Below are 12,006 nucleotides of genomic sequence, written 5' to 3'. Positions count from 1 at the left end.
CTTTCTTTCTTTTTTTTACCCACATGTTATTCGTCAGTATATTTTCATAATAAACCAAACTCATTTAAAGTGACACATCCATTTTTCAGCCTGTGTTCGTCCGCTTATCTATGCCAGACAGGTACTCTTTTCCAACTTGAATCAGAATGCAACCCACTCGCTCCAGATATCATCTACAAATACATTTAGATTTCTGTATAAACAGTTACAAGATGCCATTTGTCTGCACGTCGGTCCTTCATTAGAAAAACGATTCTGTAGACCTTGTCCTCGAAAACCTTTTTTCTGCCCGTTGCGAGTGGAAATGTGAGGGGAAAAATTGCTTCTGATAACAAATAGTCACAGACTTCCTGCATTTTAGTGTTTTATGATTCCTGCACCACGGTGCTGTTCGAGAGCCTTGACTCATCCGTGACATGTTACAGTAATAGATGATCATGGTTGTTTATTCTGAGCACTGTTCTGTGCCCCTGAAGCAAGGAGAAGTTGTGTAATTACAGTTGCCGTTTATATAACTGCCTGTTAAATTGAAATAAGACAAACGGTTGACTAAGTTTGAGTGGACAAGATCATTTTAGGTTGAGTTTTGAGAAAGAGCATCAGAAAAAAAAACCACCCAAAAAACCCCAATGATTAACACTGTCATCCCGAGTCCTGGAACCTGACAACTGTACCGTTTGATGACGTATTTTCATAATTCACAGAAAAGGGGCCAAATTTAGACATCAGACAATGTCTCGATATTTCCAGTGCAGCTGTAGCTCTGTTTGATTGCAGAAAATTGCTCAGTTTTCCAGAGTACCAACACAAGACATCTTGATGTCAGTCCCTGAGGATCAAAGAACAAAGAGATTCTTTCACAACTCAACCGTTCGCACCAATATTCAGCGAGGAGAAAAGAAATCCATCATAGGAGAAGCAGACATGCCAATTCCTCCACTGACAGCAGCTTCAATAGATCAGAGTGCAGCGAAACCACGAGATGTGCCGCAATTTGAGGAGGAGGGTGCAACCTCACTGTTTCGCAACTGGAGAACCGTATTCTCTGATGTCAGGCTATACTGCTCCTTTTCATCTCACCGCAAGTAAACACAACAGATGGATGCAACACATGCTCTGGGGATTGAGGTTGGCATTTTGGGAAATGAATGAAATCTGTATCCGAGGGGAAAACAGACGAGGCAGGTTGAGGAATAATAGGTACAAGGATATTCTAGCAAAGTTACTGGAATCTGTAAACGACGGTGGCCGTGAAACACTTTTATAAAATGTGAGACAAATTTACATTTTGGAAAATATTAGTATTATCATTATTATTTTTAGCTAGTGCAGACAAACAATACAAGACAATAAAGAAGTCCATGGACATGTAATAACAATAAATTCTACATGGGTAGATAGATCGAACTATTGGGTTAAGACTGACATTTTTCTTTTTTGTGGCACTGAGTATAGTGAGGAAATGTAATAAAAATCAAGGTTTTCTTTGAAATTGAAAAGTTTGCTTGGTGGGTTTACTGGCCTGGTATAGACCTTTTTAACCACATGTGGTTTCTCCCTCTTGCTCCTGTAGCATTATGTTGAAATCAATTCAAATTTGAGCTGTAATGGTCTGCTTGCAACCCGAAGGGCCATGTTTTAAAGAAAAGTCAATATTTGGATGCACATCTCCACATTGTGTCTGCAAAGGATTAACTTCTCAATGAGAGGTTGCATAAATTCACTCAAACACCAAATTGAACATTTATTTTCTGGTGAGCCTTCTAAGCAGGATTCACAAATTTCTCAACTTTTTCAATGTGCTTGTGAAAAAAACTTCATAGCACAAAAAAAATAAAATAAAAATGCTGAACGTATTTGGGTTGTCTGGGAATTTGCCTCCGAGTGAAATGAAGCATTTGGGAGCATTTTAGATTTAACAACTGAATAATTTAATAAAGGCATAACTTTGGAAGATGAAATGTTATCACCCAGAGACCGATGTTGGAGAAGCACAGTGCTGCTGCATTAACAGACAAGACCACCAACACACAGTGCAGCACTCTGTGGTCTGAGTGTGTCCGGACAAAGAAAACACATAAATTGTTTTACTGAAGAGAATAAGACAATGATGTCGGTCAGTAAGTATTTGACTTTATTACATTTCTGCCCGTATGTAATTTGCTTTTCAAATAAAAAAGAGCTGCATGCGCCTAACTGCTAATTTAGCTGATAAAGCCTTGAAATAATTTGTTCTATCTGTTCGCTGGAGTCGTGTTGAATTGTGAACCAATTCTGAATTGAATCAAGACAGTGGGAATCTTAATCAAATTCAGTCACGTCCCAACAGATCCCTCCTTGAAACTGTTTTAGGAGAGGGGTAGTGATTGAAATGTGTGCTTCACACATAATCATCATGGACTCTGCCTCACAGAGACCCCAGCATTTCTCACATACCTTATAATCATTACATCACTCCAATGAAACAACGTTTCAACGACGACAAACTTAGAGACTCGTGCTTTACTCACCTTTTGACATTGTGTTTTAATTTTCGAAGTCTTCAGAGTATTTTTTTTTTTTTTATAACAGGTACACAATCTTGTCTTGACAGCAACATGGATATACGAAAACTGAACTGGCCCCTTCTCATCAATTAAGCAATCTGATGAAGATCAAATTAGTTTCTCCAATAAACATAATGAAATCAGACTCAGCTGCACTGAATCCATCAATCATCGGCCATTCAACCATCTAAAGGTGTTTCCAATTGTAAACATTTGGTGAAATCCCAGTTTGAACTGTTAACAAGCATCAAAGTAAACACTGACGGTTCCTAGACGCAGAGCAAAGAAGCAACTTAATAAAAAAAAAAAAAAAAAAAAACTCAAGCACTGAATTCAAAAAGATGAGTTCTATTCAGACCTTTGTGTGAAAGCAGATGTTTGTTTGCAAAGGCAACAAAAGTAAATATTGTCTATGCACTAGAAAACACGGTGGAGGTATCATGACGCTGTTTGGCTTCTTTACTGCCAATGGTACTGGATACATTAACTCTATCAACTGAATGATTAAATCAGTTGATATCCAATACACTTCAGAGAGAAATGTGCCAAAACCGTGAATGAGAAATACGCGATGTAAATTCTCAGAGATGAAAGTGTCGGGTGTCTGCACAGAATAATGAGCCAAAGCATACACGACATCCAACAAGAGAAAGGAAAAGAGAGACAGTCTTAAAGTGGCCAGCAATGAGTCCTGACCAAAATCTGCTCTTGTAGAAAGAACTTGTGCAAACTTACATTATACGAATTTTAACCCTCCTAAGGTTGAATACTTTTGGAAGCAACACACAGGGGCCAGAGGCTTCTTATTGGATATTAAACACTAGAAGCTGTCATTGCTGCCATAAGGCTTGCAAGAAAAAATTAGTTAATGCTGACAGACAAATGTTAATTCGGAGAGGGTTTTTGTTTTGTAATTTAAGTAAACAAAACTGTGTTTTCTGGCAACCTTGGACATTTCATTCTGATTCTGATGAAATAGCATTGATTTATTCATTTGCGATGATACGCAAATATATTCTAAATACTCTCCTCACAAATGTTCCAATGCCACTGATTTTGGACAGAACTACCCGCCCAACTATATAACTAATGTATTAGACTGAACGTTCACGGCAATATGTTATTTTTCCAAGGCAGTATTAGGTTTCCTTCAGCTGATTCCTTTTTTTATAGTACTGACACAGTCTGAAAGCGGTGATTGACTGTGGCCGTAGAAGTCTGGCTGTGGTTACGTTCTTAAGTCGAAGTAAGCGTTCCTGATTTCAAGTTAATGGGATAAAATGTAGAGATGTCAGTGTCATTCACAATGGAGAAAATGTGTACAATCAGGTTCTAACCATTTTTTCACAGATGAAAATGAATGTGGATGTACGCCACACTTCATCCCTTCCATCTCTTCATCTTTCCTGAATCTGAAATGTGACTCGTCTTACTTTCACCTCTCTCTGGAGCCCCACCTCCCGTTTGATTTCCAAACCTTAACTGTCCATGCTGGTTATTCCCTCTCTGCTTCTCTCTCTTGTCCCCTTCCTTTCCTCTCACCTTTTCTCCTGCTCACTCCCTCCCACCTCTTCCCATTTCCCATTTTCTCTCTCCCTCCTTCAAAACCGCCACCTTTATCAACCACCTTCTCCTGTCTCTCCCTGGATTTTCCTTCCTTTACCTCTTCGTTTCTCCTCCGTCCCAAACTACTTCTCCTCCCACCACAATCCATCACGCATCATATCGCTCCTTAAAGAATCATTGAGCTGCTAATCTCGTTCCCCCCTTATAGAGGCTCATATCTGATTCCATTTCTGTAATTGAAGGGAGGTCTCCCCCCTCGGGCTTCTGCTTGATTGACAGATTTCCATTCCACAAGTGGTATTCAAAAAGGAACCTACGAAAATGATTGGGAAGCTGTCCAGAGATACAGAGCAGAGCAGTTGGCGATTCCAGGAGGCAAACAGCAGATTACTATGTCAAACTATAAAAATGTCACACATGAGCTGTGGAAAATGTATGTTTAGAGAAACACAGCGACAGAAGTTAAGATGGAGAAAATGGACAGAGAAAAAAAAGACAAGAGATAACAGTAGGTGTTCCTGCTGAATGTTGACCACATCAGAAGGTGAACAAAGCCACAGAATGATGGCAGTTTCCTTGACAAACACCAAACTCCCCCATTTCTTTAATTGCCTCGGCCACTTTCTCAATGGTCTACCACACAGCTGATGAGCCACATTCCTGTCAATCAATACTCATCTCCTCTGGCCCCCTGGTGTATCTATATAAGGTCACTATTGAATTCTAACAACAACCCAGGCAAAAACCAGCTAATAACGGTCCCTGGATACAGGCCCGTAACTCAGCTCAGTGCAGGACACCGTCTTCTGCAAGTACAAATGACCAATTATGGCCCACGTCTCATCCACAAACGCTCTGCTCAGTCCGACAACTGTCATAAACCCCAAGGAGAAGGTCCCGTCTTACTATGGCTGTGAATAGTTTCACTTACAGCAAATGACCGTCAAAGTAAATCCTCAGCAGTTTGACTTGCTCAGTTTCATTTATTCATATAGTTCAAGTTTCTATAGCTCAATGACTTTTATTCCTCTATATCACCAGTATACTGTATATACCTGTATATGAGAACAAAGTAAATAGCATAAACACTGTTTTGGGGGATGTACAGATACCGATTCCAGTTTCGAGTATCAGGTCCAATATTGAGCGGGGTACTCGTTCTTGTAAAAGAGCTCTGCGACAACCCAGCAAGCATATCATTTATCACACAATTAATATATATAAAAACAAATGACTTTACAAAATTGAAACACACAAACTGTGGCGTTAGGTTTGTTCCCAACTCAATGTTGTAGATTACAACTAATTAAATTAACCTATAGTTGCTGCAAAACTCAAAGCTCCACAAACTCCACAAAATAAAGATATTTTAATGAATTGGTAAATTATAAATGAATTGTGACTATTTGATAGTCTCTTCATCATGCAGTGGGTCAAAGACATTGAAGGTCTTGGGTTATTGATGTAGCGTAAGATAACTAAATCCTATGAAGGGACCACTTTATCACCAATGATATCAGTTGTTCGTGACAGTGTTGACATCTCCTTCACATTCAGCATCAATTTCCACAACATTGAAGGCTTCGACAGGCTCCTTCACTGTCTCACATATCCCAAAAATTGTAGTTATGGACGTGCTTTCCAGTCTTTAGAATTCCAAACAAAATAAATAAAAATAAACCCAAATATTCATTCTATTGGAAATGGTAAGTGAAGAATCAGCCTTAAAAAAAAAAAAAAAAAAAAAACGTTTTCTCAGTTTTCTGTCCTTCTCTATGTTATAAAACTGGTTGCTAGGTGACTGGTACACTGATTTGTTGTGAGGATGGGGCCGATGAAAACCGAAAAAGAAATAACGTGGGTTTTCTACAGGCACTTCAGCTTCCACCCACAATCCAAAGACACTTGCATTTGGTTAATTGATGGCTGTAAATTGTCCTGTCCTTGAACTGCCGAGGGACTGGCTGCCTTGTGCCCTATGCAGGAGGGATGCAGTTCAGCGTCCCTGTAATCCTTGTTTGAATAAAGTGGGTGTAGAAGTTGGATGATAGATGGATTTTAGAAAGCAAATGTTTAGCTTGTGAGAGGATTACCAGGTTTGTCAAGATTTTACTAGGATAATGGAAAAAGTCAAATATGCATCTTCTCTTGACATATATGTGAGGTGAAGGTGAAATTGTTGTTGACATCTGTGCCTGACAATATGAAATTTAAATGGAATTAACTCATCAGTGGCTGAAATATTTCGATTAAAACCAAAGTGGAAAATTGATTGACATTAATCATGGCTATAAGTATGAGTTGTTAGACAAACTCCATGGACTTTTTATGCCCCGTTTTCTTCTGTGTGTCTCCAATGGCCTTGTTTGAGTGCTACAATCACCAATGAAAACTGGCCAGCAACTGAGAACTCACGTGCAGCACCAACATTGATTATCTTCATCTTAGACCATTTTTGAATAGTTTTTGCCAAAAAGGGAGAGAAAATGGGAGAGGGAAAACCTCTTCCAGACAACATTCACTACATAAAGCCTTCATGAGATGAAGACTAATGGATATTTTGGCTCATGAATACAAAAAACAAACTTAGCAATGCATTAGGCTTTTGAAATTGGGAAAAACAAAACTTGTTAAATGTAAAATGCTTGAAAGACTAATGACTATAAACCCCTTCACTGCCTCGGCAGCAGATTACCCATCTGAGTAAAAGGGAGATTGAGGAGGCTCCTAAGTGAAGTGGAGAAATTGCCCTCTGCAGCTGAGACCACCACTCAATCTCAACATGATTAGACCTTTGCTTCATATCGGTTGACTCCACTCTTTTGTGCTAACTCTTGTCCACCTCTGCTGTCACTGTCTTGCAAAGTTCAGAAAAAGTAATCCAGAAAACAATGCCGAGTGATATCCAGGTGTCACGCTATTAAAGATTTGATGTTATTGGTACTGAAAGACTTTAGAGAAGTAGTGCTCAGGTTGTTTTTTTTTTACATTTTATTTCATTTTCTTATGCAAAATGTGTGTCAGTCTCAGCGGGATGCTGGATTTCTCAGGCAGAGGCATGCCGAGCCAACACTGCGTGTACAGCAGTGTTTTCCTTTTCCACTCACGTACCCTGCTGGATGTGCACACCGTTGAGCTGACTACCCCCAGATTGATTCACCTGTCGCCTGAGCAAGTTTGATCCCCAGGGGCGGTCTCGCGGCAGCTCGGCGGGAGAGAAGCAGCCCCCTTCCACCCCAACCCCAAACTCATCCTCACACACAAACACCCCTCCTCCCTCGCCTTCTTGCTGCTATCCTTTCACGGGTCCGCTGGCTCATTTCTCTCCTCCATCTGTGGAGCGATAAACGAGATTTATAGTTACAGTGGCAAAGCAAACTCGGAGAGTGTTAACTTTATCTTCAAGGACGTGGAGGCAACAAGAGGCTAAAGAGTAATGAATCGGCTGCAAATGCCAATCCAACGGGGAAAAAAAGGGCCACATTTCATGGTGATAAGGGAGGCTGTAGCCCTGTGACACTGACTGACAGAGGGAGAAATATATGTGGGGCATTAGAGTTGAATGCTCGAGGCTGAAGAGACATGCATGCACACACACAGGGAAGCAGAGATAAAAAAAGATGCTTGAAAAAAGATATACATTGGTGTCTGTTGGGCTAGCTTGCTTTATACGTGTATATATTCATTTGTACTCTTCAAAGTCTACTTGGCATTTGTCACTGAAGGTATAACTGAGTACATTAAGTCATTATGTGGGATCAATGCAACACCAATGCATTATAGCCACTTGTACTTACATCGGGAAGGTAACATAATATGTTCTGATAAGAATTCAATCCATTTGTGCACAGCACAAAGCTTTGGCACTTATCTTGAGCTCATCTCTCGAGGGCCAGCACAACTGCAGGGCTACTTGGAGCACTTATCAACGAAAAGAGGATGTCCTGAGCGAATAGCAGCTAATGTAATCGTGCACCAGTTGAACATTGTTGCTCAAAATGAAAAACTGGATCCATATCTTTAGAGGGTTTTTTTTGTTGTTATTTTTAAACATACACCAATTCTCTGTATCTTCACAATGTGACATACTTTCATCTATCTTCAACACTCATCTTGCTCAAGTTTGAGAAGCGTAGGCTTGAGTCTAACCCAGCTGACAGTGGTTAAAGGGCAGGGCATGAACAGGTCATCAGTCCATCACGGTTAACACCAAACCCCAATCCAATCACACACTGCCAATATATTTTTAGATTTTGAAAAGAAGTGATTTTGAGAGCTCAAGAAAATCAGCCAGGAAAAGAAAAAAAATACAACAGTGCGTATTAGCCAAGAACCTTTAAAAGCTTTAAAACAACACATTGTTTGAAATGTAGGGAATTGCCATGAATTAGTCTCTAAACCAAATCATAGCAGTCTCTGGAAAATATTCTCTTCATTATGTAGACAAAAAGAAGCCCCTCCTTGGAAAATCACCACCAACTTGTCACTTTTTCCCTGATATTAATCTTTTACATTTTATTCTGAACACCCCTCTCACCCCCCACACAGAAGTAAAATGTTTTCTTGGCTTTTTCAGGAGCCTTTTTTTTTTATTTTTACTTTTGATTTCACTCCCCCGGTGGCAGCCCAGGCCTCCACATGCAGGCGTGAACAGCAGCCCTGAGACCTTGCTTGGTCAGTTAGGAGGCTGACTAACAAAGTGAAAATATGGGGGATTTCTTATACGACCTTTTCAGCTTGTGGGAGTGAAAAGGGACGGGATGTTGTATGTGCGCAATCCAAAATTCTGGCTGCGTGTGCTCACTCCCATGTGCATGTCTCGGTTTGCAGCTGATCTGCAAACTGCTGAATGTCTTATTTTGAATCACACTATGTAACAGCTTTTCTCTCTATTTTGCAGCCAATGTGGAGAAAGCAAAATCCAGACATCAACATTCAACTGAAAATGTTAATAGTGATTGTTACAATCATTTACGGTTCTTCTTTTTCTGTCTTTTTCCTTCTGCTAGCTGCCAAGTACAATGGTGAACTCTACAACAAGCATCGACTGATGGTGGAGCTGCCAACAAAAGGTGGCCTTCCTCTCCAGCCCATGGGCAACTGCAGACCCTCCATGGGGAACATGTCATCCATGACTCCTCCGATGACCACCAACCCGATGAATACAAACCCTCGGACCTCCAATTCAATGAACCATTCCCAGATGACTTCAATGACCCCAATGACATCCATGACGCCCATGACCTCTTTGACGCCCATGACCTCTTTGACGCCCATGACCTCACACACCCAGATGACCTCACACACCCCGATGAACTCGCATACCCTGATGAACTCGCATACCCCGATGACCTCGCATACCCCGATGACCTCGCATACCCCGATGACCTCCATGACTCCTATGACCTCCTTGGGTCCACTGACGCCAGAACCGGTGGCCACCTACATCACTGAGATGCCGACCATCTCCTCAGTGTCGACCCTCCCAACAGAACGCCACCTAAGCGGTGGGGGAGGAGGGGGACTCAAGTCAAATGGCCAGAAGCCCAAAGGTGGCCATGGCCATGCTGCCTACAGCTCACACAGTCACATTCACAGCCACAGTAGCAAGCCGCCAGGACTTGGGGGTACCTCCCTGGCACACATGGCAGGGACCATGCCAGGCGGCACATCCCTGGGTATCTCGAGGGCCGCTGGGACAGCTTTTGGCCCAAACTCGGCTACCATGGGCCGCCCATTGGCATACAGTTCCAACACAATTGCGGCCGGCCATGGGGTGGGGCTTGGTCTAAAAGGCTGGGATGGGACTGAGACGGTGGGTCGGAGGAAGACTTACGGGCACAAGAGGCCCCAGTGTACCATACTGGAGCCCAATCAGCTCCATGGCTCCAGAGGCCAGAGCCACAGCCAACACTTCCTCCCCACACAGCCCTACTTTGTGACCAACAGCAAGACAGAGGTGACTGTGTGAGAGGAAGAATGGGAGACAAAAAAGAGGGGAAAGGATGCATGTGGAGTGGTGGCACATGTGGATATGCCAACTCCTGGGGTGTTCAAAGGTGCATATTTACATGTGTGTTTATGTGAGGCATCTGAGGCGCATTGGTAAACTGTGTCCGAGTGATCCTCGTTTTCACAGAGTTCACCAATCAAATCACTCAACAGACCTTTGTTGTCAAGAGGATGGCGGCTGGGTGGGTGGCACCTGTAATCATATTTAGAGCCCATAGAACAGGGATGTCTGGACACCTGTGCTTATGTTAGTGTTGTCTCACAGTCAATATCAACTCTGGAATGACAATATCAGAGTATTACAGTGCAACAACACACCGAGGTTGAAGTGGGAAACTGCTGGATGTATGAAGAATTGGCTTTGCAAACCAACCCAAGAAGCAATATAAGGGATCACTTATAGCATCGAAGCATCGTGGGAAAAGAGAAGTAGAGCAAGTTTACCCATCTTCCTCTTAACAAGAGGTGTGCTCATCTGCCCAAAAGAACACATGGATTAGTTTGAAAGAAACACTTTTTGCTCCTGATTCACAACTAAATCTCATGAGGGCTTTGAAGCAGACATACATGAGAAGCCACAGTGCTTTGGACTGCAAACACACAGGGTTTTATACCGTGGGTATTCAGAAGCGCCTTCATAAGCTCTGCTGCTGAAGGTCGCCCTTTTCCACAAGGCTCCGGCACAGAGAACGGAGGCTGACGCGCCGGCATTGTTCTGTTCTGATCTCGTCTGTGTGGTGACAGCTGGCCCAAAGTAGGGAGAAGGAGGCAGAGAGGCATCATCTGGGTAATGCTGCAGCTCGTGGTGGCTCACCTGGAGCTGCAGGAGCATCATGCTAATACACACAAATGCACATATACAAACATGTACACACAGAGGCACATTTTTATGTACACTTATAAACTGTAGGGATACCATACACCAAGTTTGTTATGGTTAAGGATTCCTAAAGAAGCATAGACTGTATATAAAAAGATGTGTAAATCACTTGGGATATGACTGCTGGTATCCACCTCAGTGGATCAGTTGGAAACAGGGTCTGCGCAGTCGTGACATGGCTGGTGGAGTTGCAGTATCAAGGTCGATCAAACGCAAACATCCACATAAAATGTACACTGGACAATATTCAAAGTATTCTTTGTTAACTGCTAAAGCAGTGAAAGGTAGAAGGCCATAGACGCCTGCTTTAACCTCAGTTCAAGTGGAATCAAACACTTAAGTAAAGCTAAACTAATAAGAAGAATAAAATTGAAACAAACAATAGTGCTAAGTGTTAAAACTGAAAAATATTTTGCACTATATCTACAACAGGTGAGTTGTGAATTATATATTTCTAAGCGTCCATCAAAAGCACCTCATAAAAATCAAGACAATTTTAACTTTTTCTTGTAGCATATTTGCATGACTTCACAAGCAAAAAATGATTAATATTTAATGTTTATTAAAGTTTGAAGAGGCATATGGACAGAAACAACGTTTTAAATGAAAGAAAGTTTCAGAATCAGTTTATTCTCGACTTTCGGTCGGCCCAGTTCTCATGTGTTGACATGGAAGAGAGCAGGGTTAATGACCTATACTGTAACCAGCCACCAGTAAATACATTTTTAGGATCTGCTATGTTGTCGTTCTTTATTCTGCACTTTCCCTCAGTTAAAACTTTACAGAGTGAAATAATTGTTTCAGGTCATGTTGATGTTTTTTCTTTTGTTTTTTGTTTTTTAGAAATGGCAGCTTTACATAAACGGACCAAATGCATTCACCTAAAATTTCAGGTAGACACAACTTTCGAATTTGAAAGCTATTTATAAAAGAAGAAAATGAAGTAACAACTGAACATTTTTAAATATATTTCTTCTTACTTGTATGCTGGCATATTAGATA

General features: G+C 41.4%; 1 protein-coding gene across 1 annotated transcript in view; it reads left to right on the top strand.

Annotated features, from left to right (window-relative positions):
• The window catches only part of shisa9a (shisa family member 9a), a gene marked incomplete at both ends in the record, with an annotated part of 47,917 nt that extends 37,834 nt beyond the window's left edge, over positions 1–10,083 (top strand). The window contains one exon of the mRNA XM_080517042.1: positions 9,122–10,083. Within this exon, the coding sequence (XP_080373168.1) occupies positions 9,122–10,083 (962 nt within the window). The remainder of the gene's footprint in view (positions 1–9,121) is intronic.
• Between the last annotated feature and the right edge of the window lie 1,923 nt (positions 10,084–12,006).

Source organism: Blennius ocellaris (genome assembly GCF_963422515.1).
Source record: "Blennius ocellaris genome assembly, chromosome: 21".
NCBI lineage: Eukaryota > Metazoa > Chordata > Actinopteri > Blenniiformes > Blenniidae > Blennius > Blennius ocellaris.
The sequence above is the reverse complement of the archived record's forward strand: the minus strand, read 5'-3'. Positions and strand labels throughout refer to the sequence as shown.